Source organism: Trichomonas vaginalis, chromosome IV, assembly GCF_026262505.1.
Source record: "Trichomonas vaginalis G3 chromosome IV, whole genome shotgun sequence".
Lineage (NCBI taxonomy): Eukaryota > Parabasalia > Trichomonadida > Trichomonadidae > Trichomonas > Trichomonas vaginalis.
In genome coordinates this window covers 5,270,582-5,286,652 of record NC_067206.1, presented here as the reverse complement: position 1 = coordinate 5,286,652, position 16,071 = coordinate 5,270,582, and the positions used below count along the sequence as shown (strand labels likewise).

The window sequence follows — 16,071 nt, the reverse complement described above, 5'->3', positions numbered from 1 at the left end:
AGGTGCAAATTTACCTGCACACAGTCACTACATAGATTTAAGTACATCTCAAGCAGGTTGGCATAGTCATAGATATATGATTGGTCAGAGAATGACAAAAGGTAAAGGATATGATGTTAAAGACGACGTTAAGTTTGCTATAAATTGTTACTGGAGTGACACTCAGGGAGAAGAAACCATACACATTTTGTTTCAGGATATACGCAAACAACGGACAAAGTAAAGAATACATGCCACCTTACATGACAGTTTACGCATGGTATAGAAATGCTTAGTCGTCATTTTCAACTTCTTTAGCATATTCGTCAGAGTTGTCTTCATATTTGTTAGGAACTGTCTTTGAAAGTATTACCACCTTGAACTTTGACAAGTTTGAAACGAGTCTGACAATATAGTTTTATCTTCTGCTTGCAGTGTGTACATTTTGCCATGTTTGCCTAAAACTTCATAATATTCTCTTGTATACTTTCTTCTATTTTTACGAACACGAATGTGAGTACCTGTCGGGTTCCCATTGTTGTCATAGTCAATAGTATTTTCATATGGGTCGCGTTTAGGTATTTCTATTTTTACTTTGTCACCTTTCTGAAGTTTGAAGCCCGGCATTCTTTCTTGTTTGTCTCTTTTGACTAAATTATTAAAATATATAGTCTTTCTCTAAGTCAGGGTTGTTTTTCATTTCTTCGGGGAGTGGTTTCCCAAACCTTTTTGTTTACGGCTATTGTAAATATTTAAAACTTGTCTCATCTTTGCCATGGAGAAGTGTCTATATTTGTCGTCATATGACATTTCATTTGCTTCACCACCTTGTGGTTGGTTTAAGTCTCTTAACATTTTTATACAACCGTCAATGACACCAAGAGCAGAATGGTTTTGGTCGACAATGAAATATTGGTTTACATTTTTTGAACGCAGATAGTTTTTTACATCATCTGATTTGAAAGAACTTTCACAGTCAGATGTCAGTTTTGTTGGATGGTATTTGTCAACGAATATTGTCAAAGCAGTTTTCACATCTAAAATATTTTTGGACCATAATGGTATGGCTTCACAGTATCTTGTGTTTTGACCGACAAATATTAGCGACTATGGTGGTCCATCTGTTCTAACTCTCGGAATGTTTTCCAAGATATCCATAAACCAAGCATTTGGTGTTGAAACTAAAGATTTTTATCATGAGTGCTTTCTTTGTCGCTTTAGAAACATAGGGGTCCTTGTTTGGATTCGTCATTTTTTATCCTATAAGAAATGGGTTTATTTGGCGCATTAGCAGGAGTTGCATCCAGATTTTTGCCCGCAGTGGAACAATAGCCAGAGGTGTATTTGGAGTTGAAGGAAGATTTTGAGTACATATAGTATACTTAAGAGAAAGCACAACCTATTATACAAACTGCTATACAGAAATGTGGATGGATGTAGCACGAGATGCAACAAATCTTATTCCAAATCCTGAAACAAGAGGAAAAAGTTCAAGGATGGATGGACAATGTAGGAAGACAAGCAGGAAACTATTATAACAAAGCAAATGACTACTATAACCAAGCAGACACTATATGGACCAAGGTGAAAGATTCTTTAACAGAGGATATAACCATGCACAACAGTGGGTAAACAATAACCAACCTCAACCGCCTCAAACGTGGGAAATGTAAAGTTTTTTACTGAGATGAAATGAACAATACAGCATTGAGACAAATGGCTCAAGATGGATTTTGTCGGCTTCCAGCAGTTACACCACGTGTTTGTCAAGTTCTTCCTATACCTCAGGAAGTTTTAGACCGACTTAAAAAACCTAAACAACCAGTTGAAAACAAACCAAACTAAAATTTTTTACTGAGATGAAATGACCGAAGAAGTTGAAACGGTAGATTTGACACCACAAACAAAAAGTTCAGAACCATTGTCAAAACATGTCAAAGAACTTACAGATGAAGAGAAAAATTCAATAATAGAAAGTGCCAGGTCTGAAAATACAAACCCTAACTACAAAGTCACTTTTCATAAAAATGGAACGGCAAGTATCTCAAAAAAGAAACAGACTCTCACAAATAAAATATTGAAGTCTGAAGGAGCTTTCGAGACAACAGATGGAAAAGTTTACTTCACTGACCAACAGTTCATTATAGAACATCTCATTGACTTAGAGTCGAAATATTCTAAACTTTACAACAAACAACAAAAAGTTGAAAGGAAAACAAAAACAAATGGCAATATGATATTTATGAAAGATGTTGACGACACAACTGTTCCTGCAAGTGAAGTAAAGTCAGAAGAAACCGAAAAGTGACGAAAAACCGATAGAAGAAGAAAAACCAAAAACCTGAAGATAAAAAAACCAAAGTTTAGTTTGGAAACTAAACCAGTCAACCTTCATTAGCTGGTTATGGGTTGGCGTCAAAGATCTTATGCAGCAGGCGTTATGTAAAGTAAAGAAAAAAAATATTTTTTATTTTTATAAAAAGGCACCCATATAGAATGGATAGAAAATCTGCTAGAATAAAAAGCAGAGTTGCAAAGATATGGTTGGAGAGTTTCGAAGAATTTTAAATATAGGAAAGGAAGACCCATAAAAGTCTATGACAAACTGGCTGGTCTGACCTACGAAATGGATTTGGAAACAGCACGTGCAAATTATCCAAACAGACTAGAGAGGTTAGAAGAAGAACGTCTTATGGACATGCCTTTCGATGTTAGTGAACATTGCATGAAGTAAAAATTTATTTTTAAAAAAGTGACATTTTTTAATTTTATTTGAAATGTACGCTGAGTTTGTTGGAGAAGACCGTTGGGAAACTTGTTTGTTGAGATGAGAAATATGAAATGAGCATACCATTTTAAAACAATATATTTTTACATATATTAAATGCTTCAGGTTGAAAAAACACAAGAACAAAAGTAGCAGATACAAAACGCTTAGACTATATCTTTACAAATGCTGGTAGGACTATTTCAGATGAAGAAATTCATCCCGAGTATACAGGTTTGACTATCCATTCGTTGGCTTCAAAGTCCTTCAGATGCAAAGGCAATAGGATCTTAGAAGAGTTTTGTTTTCAAATAGAACTAAACGCAATTTATGTTCGCAGTATATTTTCATGGGCAGTATAAAGGTTCTGATGGTCTAATAGACACAAATTTTGACGGAAAATGAGAATCTTTACAGTTCGTTCAGACGGAAATGTCTTGAAGAAAACTCTAAAGACTTTCAAACTCAAATGAACAAATATTATGGGGAATTTCAAGAAAAATACGACTCTGTTACTAAATGGAACATACTATCTAACTAGAATATGACAAGATGAACTCCACCGTTGTCATTCAAAAGATTGAAGTTAACCCCTCCAAGAGATACAGAGTTTTTATTTGGAAATAGTAGACAAACGTTCTTGGGCACAATTTCTTCGGTTACTAAACCGCAGAACGAACCATTGACCACAGATGTCCATTTAAATTTATACTTTCCACCAAGCGAGATTTTGACAGTTTATAGAAACGTGTTTGACCCTCAAAATGTTATGTGTCATGCAAGTTTCAGTTCAAAGCAACAATAGTTTTCTATGTATTGGTAAGGACTTTTTATGACTTTGCTTCTAAATTCTACGAACCACTAGTAACAGTTTCTCTGACTTTCAAGTTTGGTTCACAACAAATGGTGTGCAACATATTATGCCATTGTACTATGACTTATTATCTCGAATTGTCTTTCATATATAACTACGGAAAAGTGCTGAAAATAAGTATTGATGTGAAGATATTAGAAATAACATTTTTTCTAATATCGTAGAAAACTCATGAAAACAATTTATTTTGACACTTTTCACAAAAAACATAAAAAAAATAGAGTTAAAATGAGATGTTTACTGAAGCTGGTTGGATGCCGCCTTCTGAGGTTATGTAGAACGGCTGACCCGAGAAGTGGAACAGTGCTCTGAGAATTTGTATAATTCGTGGAATTGGACTCTCTCTGTTTGGAAGTAGTATCCAAGGACGCCTTGCAAAGAACTTGATAATGGCTTCCTTCTTTGCTTGCTTTATGTTCGTCTACAGGAGTGTTTTTCTGGTATTTGAATTGGAATTCCGGCTTTCAATTTCGATTTTCAGCGACCTCTTCCAGACAACCAGCAGGCCGAGGACTTGTTGCTTTGTCCTTGCCCAGAGTACTGCTTAACAACTTTCATTTATCTCTATAAGGTAAATTTGCCTCATCTAATGGCTCGATGTTGTCCATTGTTCTGTTTCAGAACTAGTCTTGTACTTTTTCAGAAACAATACTTGTACTGTTTCAGAACTAGTCTTGTACTTTTTCAGAACAAGTACTTGTACTGTTTCAGAACAATACTTGTACTTTTTCTAGAACAAGACTTGAACTTTTCAGAACAAATTTCCGTAAAAGCTTCCAATTTGTGAGAAAAATTTCATGTTCAGAACATACTTGTACTGTTTCAGAACAATACTTGTACTGTTTCCAAAACAATACTTGTACTGTTTCAGAACAATACTTAGCAGCTGTTTTCAGAAGCAAATTTTGTACTGTTTCAAGACAATGTCCGACGTCCCACCACCGAGTCCATTCCCAAACCAGAGGAACCTAAGGCACCAGCCCCTGCACCTCAGTTCCAGCAAGTACCTTCTGAATTTCTACCAATTTCCACCTCAAGGTTACTACCCACCACAAGGCTTCCCGAACTACCCTCCTCAGCTATGCCTTACTTCCCCAACCCTTGGATGTTCCAGCAAGCTCCACCCCATGCATTGCAATCTCAATCAAAATCGTAAGACGAGACCAAAGAGAGTTCTCGAAACGAAAGGCTTGAGACCGCCTTACCGCAATAGAGATATGCACAGCTCCCAAATAGAGAGAAAGTTGTTCCGACGCAAAAATATAATTTTAGAGGTAGATGTGATCGATCACCTGTCTTCTACCCTGCTACTTTTCTAAACCTTTGATTTTCATGACTTCACCAAATTGCGTTCTCAAATGTTTTGTTCTAAGACTTCTTTCGTAATGTTGTAAGACTCTTAGTAACTTTTGTCAAGACTTCTTCTAAAATGTTTTGTAAGACTTCTTCGTAAATGTTTTTTCAAGACTTAGCTTCGTAATGAGTGTAGGACCCAAGAAATATTGTTAGGGTAGAAGGTTAGATCTAATCGCTTATTTCTACACCTCATTTCTTACCCTGCTTGAATTTGATCATGAGTTCCTTAAGATAGAAAAAATAAAGTTAGTTATTATTTTTATTTATTTTTTTATTTTGTATGTAAGAACATATATGACAACATATGAGTTTTGAAACAGTTAGAAAATGATAGACAATGACACCAAATTTGGTTAGAATAGGTGATTTAACGTAAAGATACTCAAAAGAATACAACAAATATTCTTTGTCAGACATTTTATCTCCATCTGGAAAAGAACCAGAAGGACTGGGTTAAAAATGCTTCTACTCAGAAAATTTTGACAAGAATCCCTGAGCTTTTAATATCGGTATAGATTCTTATGGAACTACAAGCATATCTTATAGACAAAAGTCTTATACCAATAGTTTTGTTATGGTTAGACCAGTTGTTGGATATAACTTTCATAACATATGGTTCATTCGATACGGAACGTTGGCAGTGAAGGCTTACTTTACATCGTTCAGTGAAACCGAAGGACTTCAACCAAAAAGAGATATAAGATAGGAAGAAGCATATAATATAACTCAAGATATGATCTACAGTCAATAGAGTCAAGGTTGTGTTCCGTTATGATATGAGAGCTGCTGAAAACAGAACTGCTTGAAGTTTTTGAGAAAATGTAGTGGGCTCCAACGAAAGGTAAAGAAACGTTTTGAAGTAGATGAGATAGAATAAAGCTATAAAATTATTTGACGACAGTTGCTGAAAAATACATGTAAAGCGTTTATTTTTGGTCTTTTGTGAAAGTCAGAAAATAAAGTTAGTGTCATTTTTTGTATTTTTTGTATGTAAGAATATGATTTCAGGGATTTTTTTGACGAAGTGTCATGTTCACTTCGTCAAAAAAATAACAGTTATCTAATGAAAAAATGTCATTTTATTTTTTTTATTTGTATAAAAGATATGATTTCAGGGATTTTTTGACGAAGTGTCAATGTTCACTTCGTCAAAAAATAACAGTTATCTAATGAAAAAGTGTGCATTTTAGTTTTTTTATTCTGTATTGACGAGAATGTTTAGTGTGAAGAGGTTATCTAAGCAACTGTTTTTCTAACCTCTTGAAATTTGTCATGACTTCCTTCAGTCGTAATGACTAAATGTTTTGGCATGATTTCATCGTAAATGTATTTGTCCAAAGACTTCTGTCGTACATGTTTGTCAACTATGAAACGTACATGCTTTGTCATGATTCATCGTAAATGTTTTGGTCATGATTTCATCGTAAATTTATTTTCTCAGTACATGCTGTCAAACTTCTTCGTAAGGTTTGTCAAGAACTCGTGTTCGTAAATTTGTAGCTTCTTCGTCAAATGGTTTCATGTTTCCGTATAATGTTTTTCATGAACTTCTTCGTAACATGCTTTGTCAAGACTTCTCTAGCATGTTTTGTCATGATTTCATCGTAAATGTTATGTCAAACTTCTTGCGTAATGAGTGTAAAAGGAGCCCAAAAATATAATTTAGGTAGAAGGTTAGATCTAACCTGTTTTCGTAACTGTTTCTACCTCGTGAATTTTCATGAATTTCCTTGAAGAAGATAGAAAAATAAAGTTAGTTTATTTTCATTTTTTGTATATTTGTGTATAAAAGAATATGATTCAGCGGATTTTTTTGGACGAAAGTGTCAATGTTCAGCTTCAGTCAAAAAATAAACAGTTATCTAATGAAAAAATGTCATTTTATTTTTTATTTTGTATAAACAGATTATTGATTTCAGGGATTTTTTGAACGAAGTGGTCAATGTTTTCACTTCGCTCCAAGAAAATAACAGTTTATCTAAATGAAAAAAGTGTCATTTTATTTTTTTTAGTTTTGTATACAAAGATATGATTTCAGGGATTTGTTTGACAGAAGTTGTCAATGTTCACTTGTCAGAAAAAAATAACAGTTAATCTAATGAAAAAATTGTCATTTATATTTTTTTATTTTGTATAAAAGATATGATTTCAGGGATTTTTTTTGAGCGAAGTGTGCAACGGCTTCGACGTTCGTCAAAAAAAATAACAGTTTATAATATGAAAAAGGTCATGACTCATCGTAGCATGTTTTGTCGATGACTTCGATGTAGCATGTGTTTGCATGACTTCGTCATCGTAATGAGGCGTTAGCATGTTTTTGTCATGATTTGCATCGTAAATGTTATGTCAAACTTCTTCGTATAGTGTTTTGTAATGATTTCAATCGTAAATTATTTTCGTAGAGCTCTTCTTCATCGTAATGAGCGATAAATGTGTTTGTGAAGAATATCACAACAGTGCTAATTCCGACGGTTGCTTTTTTTACAAAATTCATGCAGATAATTCTTGTTTTGGTGAAAGAATTACGGTGGAGCCAAAAAGTGGCTCGACCTCAAACAAAGCATTTTATGAGCTTACCAAAGGGTGTTCATGAAGTGAATTCAAATGTATTTACATATCATCGCTGACCTCGTTATTTTGTTGGCTGAATTTCAGGCAAAAATAATGTTTTAAGGGTAGATGGTTAGATGCTAACCTGTGGTTTCCTCACCTGGTTTCTACCCTCTTGAATTTTCATGACTTCGTTCATCGTAATGAAGCGTAAATGTTTTGTCAAAACTTCATTCGTAAAGTTTGTCAGAATACTGAACGTACATAGCTTTGTCAAGACTTCTTCATCGAATGAGCGTGAGATGATTTGCATTTTATGTAACATGGAAAATTCTGTAGATCTTACAGATTCGATATAGAAAATGTTTTGTCAAAAACTTCTTCGTACATGCGTTTGTCAAAGACCTATCTTCATCGTAATGAGGGCGTAAATGTTTGGTAGGGGTTATTGATGTGCAAATCATTTTTCTGATGTAGGTAAAGGGTGCGAAAGACTCATCGAACCACCTATAAGCTGGTTTCCCTCCGAAGTTTCCCTCAGGATACGTTAATGCATTTGTTAAGGGGATAGAGATATGGGTAGAGGTGCAGGGAGCCTTCGGGTTCTCAACTTATTTTCCAACCTTCGAACCTCCTTGTTAGTGCCATTTACCTAAACTGGAATATGCTAAATGAATTAAGCGTTACAAAGTTGGGCTCTGACGGTAACGGTCATGGCGAAATGGGATGAACCAATACGTCTGAATAAGGTGCCGAATGTACTACTCACTGATACTAAACGGGAGTCCATGATCTATATTAAAGCAACACAGCAAGGTACGTGCCAAACCCTAAAAAGCAGGATATCCGCTAAAGATATTACGCTTCAACATCACGCCTGCAGACATCAATACGATAAAGACAAACACTAAATAAATCGCAATTAGTCACTCACCCCGATCTACCAGAACATCAGTTCATTGAAATAGACGAAGTAGGGGGATCAGATGAGACATTTTTTGAGGTGCAAATGTGAGTTAGGACATGGACAGATGATCTACTTACAGATCCTAACTTCGAGTACGTTTATCAGGCTTAGTATACTAGCGAGCTATGAGTAGGCTTTCCTGGACAAACTTAAACAGAATCAAGAGTTAGGTCAGAATACCATATCTCAATAACATAGCGAAGAAAGGGAGTACAAATATGAATAATATTATCTGTAAAAGACACAAACACGTATGACGGCACACGCATGATTTTTCTCCGCCAATCTTATATCCGGTTGGTAGGGATCTCTTTCCTACATGACAGTACTCATACCCATCAGGGAAACTGGGTCATCAGGCGAACTTGCGGCAGTTCTGCTGGAAACATAGCTTCGGAATTATAGTAATTCGAGCTCATATGGATATGAGGTCCATGAGCGAAAAAATAAGTTGTTACTAGCCCAGTGTACTCACGATAACGATAACCGCATCAGCATCAATACTCTCTTAGGTAAGAAAAATGCACTTTGGCCATTGATGGCATGATAGTTATCAGGGAATTCGCGACCAACTTTAAGAGCTGTAACTTCGGGATCAAATTAAAGCCTGGCTCTGACTAAAACCAAAAATCCACAACCGATTGTTTAGGGAGAGCCCAACTGTTGAATAAAAACGTAGTGTTCAAGCGCTGTGGTAGTATAGCCAGTGACGCGACATGAATCCTGCTCAGATGTGTTGTCTGTTTAATATGGTTCAAAGCCAACGAAGCACGGTAAATAAGCTTGCGGGTAACTATACTCTTATAAAGATATGCCGAAATACCCACATCGTCACTTAATTAGTGACCTGCATGAACGGAGCTATGAGGTTCTCAGAACTGTCCAAACTGTTCTACAGCGAACCATGTAGTGGAACGGTCCTAGATATTCCGCGGGAAAGAAGACCTCGTAGAAGCATTGACTTCTGGTCTAAGTCCTTGCTACCACTGACACCGCTCTCCTGCGGGCGTGTAAGCTAGGTGGGAGATGCAAATCCTGCTATTCCTGAAAACCATACCCTGATCTTGGATATGCTTTACTATACAAGGAATGACTAGATAGATAAAGATTTTGGCTGGGGCGGCACAACTTCGAAAGAGCCGAAAGGTGTCCTAAGTTGAGCTTCAGTGAGGACATGAAATCTCAACTCGTGAGGAATAAGGCCAAAAGCTCAAATTTATGTGGCTTTGTGTACTAGGAGATCAGTTACGAAAGATAAGGCCTAACGTTCCTAAATAGCCTCAGGTTGCGTGGGATTGGGGGTGACCAGACAAGTTTAACCTCCGGACAACTGGATTGTGCTGCTAAGCAAGATAATCACGCAGCTTTTGATTCTTCGCATGTCGGCCTTCTTCCATATCCTAGTGATGTTAACAAGTTTGCTAAGGGTCGGATTGTTCACACTCTATTCATGGGACTGATGAGCTGGGTTTAGAACCTCGTGAGCCAGGTTTGGTTTATCTACTGGATATAGCATATGATAGTAGATATGATTTAAGTACGTAGAGGACAATGTTGATTATGGCCTCTGGGTTAGCGATATATCCGGAAACGGTATGTCGCGCAGCTCTACGCCGTCCTGGGATATGGCTGAAAGCCTCTTAAGCCAGAAGCCCATCTAGAAAGTGATGCACGTGATCGTTGAGACCGCTACCGAATAACATACTCCAAAAGGTCCGCTCAAATGGTAACCAATGTAGATAGACATGTGGATGAACGAAGGGTACTGTAGCAGTGGTGGCATTACGTCCACGACCTGTTGAGGTTCAGCTTCGCTTCTAGGTTCAAATATTTTGGATTTTTTTCAAGTGTAAAGTGCACTTTTATATCAGCAGCTATAAAATGGAGCATAACTATAACTAACTAAAATACAATTAATCATATTAGGAGAAAAAAAATATTAAAGCGAAACTCAAAAAAACAAATCACTTAAGTATATAGGCAACTAATACACATACTAAGCTTTATAAGTTTGGACTCGAAGTATATCTCAAACAAAAACATATATCAAGTAACATAGTATTAGCGTATATATATGGAGTGTTCCGTTTATATCCAGGGCCGCTTGGTAGTCTTCACCTAAGCAAAATCCATAAAGTCGAAGGGATAACTAATCTAAGTCTCTATCAAGTCTAAATCAAATTTTTAGATGATAGGACGAAAAACTATGTTGATTTAGTTTCGTCGGGTAAAACCAAAAAATTCGCTCCTAAAAGATATACGTAAGATATATACTATTCCCTATAACTAAGATATATATACATATAACATATATGATTAGTGCTTCGTATAACATTACAAATGATTCTACGAGAAAACAAATCGATTTTCAAAAATTTGACACAAAATGCATTTATATCATCAGTAGAATACTTAAGCTATCGAAATGAAACAAACATAAACAACACAGCTATACTATAACCCTATCTATCTGTAATCTTCAAAAGTTTTTTGTGCACTTAAGTCTCACTGTTTCGATTATGCGTGTGAACGAAAAATTAAAAAAATCGAAAAAAAATCAAAGTCCATGATCAGCGGAAAAATTATTTAACAACATAAGCAATTTTAAAATCTTTTACATATATCCATATTTGTATACGATATATGTAGTACATTTGAGCATGGTGAGACATCTCAGTTCATACGTCACTCCATATGAAAATGAAAAAATTTACAAATTTTTTTCTAGGGGGTGGAATATTACCTAGAAGTCCACCATATAAGAAGATGGAAAGGAGCAACTGAGGATAAAGTTATCGTATGTTGATACCCCATATATGTCTATCTGCAAGAAAGTTCGTATGTTGAGTATCGCCGAGAAAGTTGAAAAATACAAAAAAAATTGATTTTCAAAAAAACGCTGAAATGAGCGAGGGAAAAAAATAATGAAAAAGATTGAAGTCATATTCGATGGTTTTAAGACGATACGATATTTTTGGAAATATAATATCTACACATAAGTAGTATAATGTTACTACGTTTGTAGTTTTTTCGTTAAGCACACTTGACCATATAATTTTGAAAATCAGATAATTATTTTATTATTCAAATAGTTGTCGTAGGTGGGCACATGTACGGAGTTATAATCATAACTCCCAATGCTCCAACATTGCCCCATACAAAGTTTGCTCGGGGACCTTGTGTATGAGCAAGACGAAAAATACCTGAACTCGACTCCACCGATTGAATTTTTTGTAGACCGAAAAAACATGACCTTTGCTCCTATGGGAAAGTTGCAAAACGTTCCAGTTATGAGTAAGCATTTCTTACTAAAATCTAGCCGAGTCTGGTATATAAACAGGGAGAAATCACCTCCAGACGCTGACGAGTTAATATGTTAACATATTGATTCTGTCTTAGAATGTGCCGAATATTAACAGCACTGCGCTTATTTATATTTGGCAATAACTTATCGATGACTTGCGTCATCATGTATTATGGATATTCAGTGGCATCATAACAAGATAACTTTGGAAAAACATCTTAATACATCTTTTTAATCGCGATACCTTGTTGATCCTGCCAAGGAAGCACACTTAGTCATAGATTAAGCCATGCAAGTGTAGTTCAGGTAACGAAACTGCGAATAGCTCATTAATACGCTCAGAAAATCTATTTGGCGGCGACAACAGGTCTTAAATGGATAGCAGCGCAACTCTGGTGCTAATACATGCGATTGTTTTCCAGATGTGAATTATGGAGGAAAATGTTACCTCATCAGAGCACGCCATCGACTGAGTGACCTATCAGCTGGACTTATCTTTACCTAGGTAGGTATCACGTACGGCGTTACCGTCGACTGCGGAGCAAGGCGCCTGAGAGATTACGCGACTCATACTCACGGGTAGCAGCAGGCGCGAAACTTTCCCACTCGAGACTTTCGGAGGAGGTATGACCCAGTTCTTTCATTGGTGCCTTTTGGTACTTGTGGATAGGGTACGCGTTCTTCCAACCGGTACCGAAACCTAGCAGAGGGCAGTCTGGTGCCAGCAGCTGCGGGTAATTCCAGCTCTGCGAGTTGTCCAATTGTTGGGCGTTAAACACGCCCGTATCTAATGCCAGCAATGGCTTCGTACGTTATTTTTTACTGTTCACCATGTGAACAAATCAAGGACGTTAGAGTATGCCCATGAATGACTCAGGCATATGAAGTCTTTGTTTTATTCGAAAATTACAAGCTCAATAGAGCCATCGGGTAGACTTGACTCATGACGGAGTGGTGGAATACTTGACTCATGAAAAAGCTGAGCCGAAGGCGTTCTACTTAGAGGGTTTTCTGTCGACTCAAGGCAAGTAGGATATCAAAGGATTAGAAGACCTGTATCCTACCTTAACGATCGACAGAGTTGTCATTGTAATGGCAGAATCTTTGAAAATCATCAGTTTCTTGGCTCTGGGAACTACGACCGCAAGGCTGAAACTTGAAGGAATTGACGGAAAGGGCACAACCAAGGCGGGTAGCTCTGTGCTTTAATTTGAATCCACCGGTGGAAAACTTACCAAGGACAGACATGTTTTTATGACTGACAAGGCTTCGGTCTTTCAGGATATTGTTTTTTGGTTGCATGGCGCGTTGGTGTCGTGGGTTGACCTGTCTAAGCGTTGATTCAGTAACGGAGCGAGATTATTCCAATAACTTTGCCGAAAGTCCTTCGGTAAAGTTATAATTGGGACTCCCTGCGATTATTAAGCAGGTGGAACGAGGTAGCAATAACAGTCCGTGAATGCTTTAGATGCACTGGGCTGCACGCGTGCTACAATGTTAGGATCAAGTAGGAATGCAGAGCCTGAGGAGGGTGCGCTAACTTCTTATAATCCTAACGTAGTTGGGGATTGACGTTTGTAATCAGCGTCATGAGACCAGGAAATCCCTCTTACATGTGGTGTCACAACGCCGCAGTTGAATACGCTCCTGCCTTTGTACACACCGCCCGTCCTGCTCCTTACCAGATTGGAATGACTCGGTGAAATCACCGGATGCTACGACAGAAAAGTGATTAAATCACGTTATCTAGAGGAAGGAGAACTCCAGTACAACGGTAACGGTAGGTGAACCTGCGTTGGATCAGTTCTAGTTTAATAACTAACACCAACTTCTTTTAAACAAAAACCAATACAAATTAAAACTAACTTCAATCAAAAACCAAGTCTCTAAGCAAATGGATGTCTTGCTCCTCACACGATGAAGAACGTGGCATAATGTGTTAGTAACCGGGTTTGCAAACATCATGACAGGTTAATCTTTGAATGCAAATTGCGCTAAAACTCGATCTCGGTCGAGAAGCATGGTTTGTCAGTACTACATCTTTTATAATATTCTTATTCTCAGCGAATAAGTAAATAATATATAGAGACAAACAACACGTAGATCTGCCATACAGTACAGAACCTGAAACTGAGCATCTCAATTAAGCGGAGGAAAAAAGAACCTAACTAGGATTCCTTAGTAAAAGGCGATCGAAAAGGAACAGCCCACGTCTTAATCCCGCAGGAGAAATGGTGTGGTCACCTATTGCACTGTCAAGTCAGATGGAATGCTGACGCGATTCAGAGTAAAAGCCTCGTCATGACCAAACCGCAAGCTTACGATGACCGGGGAGTCGGATACTTTTGAGAGTATGTCTTAAGGGGGTGGTATGTCCCATCCAAGGCTAAATAACTGAGTAGAGAAGATAGATTACAATAGTGTGGAAGCGAAAAGATGAAAAAAGAATCTTAAAACAGAGGTGTGAAAAAGTTCCTGAACTGCTTAGGGTTAAGGCTATTTAATGTACCACGTCTTGAAAACGATTAGGAGTTTATCTGTAGTGCGAGTCTTGCACGTTAACTGTAAGAGGCGTAGAAAAGCAACTGGCGTTGCATGGCTACTCGAGCATTACTGATAGGAACCGAAAGGTGTGAACTTTGCCTCACAGGTTGAAGTCAGGGGACTCTGATGGAGGACCGTACGGGTTATTGATGTGCAAATCATTTTTCTGATGTAGGTAAAAGGTGCAGAAAGACTCATCAAACCCACCTATGCTGTTTCCTCGAAGTTCTCCATCAGGATAGTGTTCATTTAGTTTAAGGGGAGATAGAGATTATGGGTAGAGGTGCAGGAGCCTTCGGTTTCAACTTATTCCAAACTTCGAACTCCTTTTAGCATTACCTCACTGAAATGCGTTAAATGAATCGGCGTTCTTAACAAGTGCTCTGACCGGTAAGCGTCATGTCGAAACTGGATTTGAACCATACGTGAATAGGTGCCGAAATGACTATCCACTGAATACCATAAGAGAGTCCATGTATTTAGACAGATGGTCGTCCCTAAACACATTAATCGCTAAAGAGTGTGTTAAAACTCACTCGCAATACTAGGGCCCCCGAAAATGAATGGCCGCATATAGTACTCCGATCTCAGACATCAAGTTCTAATTGAAACTGAGAGGTAGGGGATGTGGAACATTTTTGTGAGGTGCAATGTGAGTTTGGACTGGAGATGTCTAATTACAGGATCCTAATTGGGAAGTAGGATTATCCAGGCCCTTGTATCCTGGGGGCTGAATGAGGAGTAGGGTTTCATGGACAACTTAAACAGTCCAGAGTTAGTCGATCCTAATCTCATAATGGGAGAAGGGAGTCCAGTTGATATTCTGTAATGACAACAGTTTCGCGGCAACGCATACTATTTTTCTCCGCCAATCTTAATACCGTTGGTAGGGGTTTTTCCTACATGACAGTATAATACCCAGGGAAAACTGGTCATCCGGCGAAACCTGCGGCGTTCTGCTGGCAAAACATAGCTTCGGTTATGTTGACTCATCGGCTATTGGATTGGTCATGAAGCGAAAATAGTTTACTGTGTCACTCCCGTACCGGATAACCGCATCAGGTTTCTAGGTAGTAGCCTCAATGCCATTGAGGCAATGATAGTTCAGGGAATTCGGCAATTAGAAGGATGTAACTTTCAGGGATAAAAGCTTGGCTTGATGAAAATCAGAACCGATTGTTACGCGGAGAGCCCACTGGTTTAATAAAAACGTAGTGTTCGCGGCTGTGGTAGTATAGCCAGTGAACGCGACAGATGAATCCTGCTCAGTGCTGTGTCTGTTAATATGGTTCAAGCCACGAAGCAACCGGTAAAATAGCTGGGGTACTATGATCTTATCAAAGTAGCGAAATACCTCGTCACTTAATTAGTGACCTGCAATGAAGGAGCTATGAGGTTTCTCACTGTCCCAAACTGTCCTCTCAGCGAAACAACTGTAGGTGGGAACGGTCCTAGATATCCAGCGGGGAAGAAGACCCTGTAGAGCTTCACTTGGTCTAGTCTTGTATAGTTTCCTGCGGGGGTGTAGACTACGGTGGGAGGAGCATCGATTCTGAAAAACCAATACCCTGTTTGAATTAATGCTTTACCTATCACAGGAATAGGATAGAAATTAGAAAAGTTTGGCTGGGGCGGCACACTTCAAGAGAGCGAAGGGTTGTCCTAAGTTGAGCTCAAGTGAGACCAAATTCTCACGTTGAGGATAGGCCAAAAGCTCAATTTACTGTGCT

At 37.9% G+C, this 16,071-nt stretch overlaps 3 non-coding genes and 2 pseudogenes across 5 annotated transcripts in view, besides 1 other annotated feature; 4 read left to right on the top strand and 1 right to left on the bottom strand.

Moving 5' to 3' along the window:
* Positions 1-1,365: part of a mobile genetic element that runs on past the window's edge.
* Positions 1,366-3,857: 2,492 nt separating this feature from the next.
* On the bottom strand, positions 3,858-4,228 carry TVAGG3_0034250 (annotated as a pseudogene). Its single transcript has one exon. A coding segment is annotated over exon 1 (371 nt).
* Positions 4,229-7,964: 3,736 nt separating this feature from the next.
* On the top strand, positions 7,965-10,327 carry TVAGG3_0034240 (annotated as a pseudogene). The gene has a single exon. The product of its transcript is annotated as a 23S ribosomal RNA (ribosomal RNA).
* Positions 10,328-12,038: 1,711 nt separating this feature from the next.
* Positions 12,039-13,599, top strand: TVAGG3_0034230. Its single transcript, XR_007835997.1, has one exon. It is a non-coding gene; the product is annotated as a small subunit ribosomal RNA (ribosomal RNA).
* Positions 13,600-13,680: 81 nt separating this feature from the next.
* On the top strand, positions 13,681-13,832 carry TVAGG3_0034220. Its single transcript, XR_007835996.1, has one exon. It is a non-coding gene; the product is annotated as a 5.8S ribosomal RNA (ribosomal RNA).
* Positions 13,833-13,895: 63 nt separating this feature from the next.
* The window catches only part of TVAGG3_0034210, a 2,781-nt gene continuing 605 nt past the window's right edge, over positions 13,896-16,071 (top strand). The window contains exon 1 of the ribosomal RNA XR_007835995.1: positions 13,896-16,071. This exon is cut by the window's right edge and continues 605 nt beyond it. This is a non-coding gene — a ribosomal RNA (23S ribosomal RNA).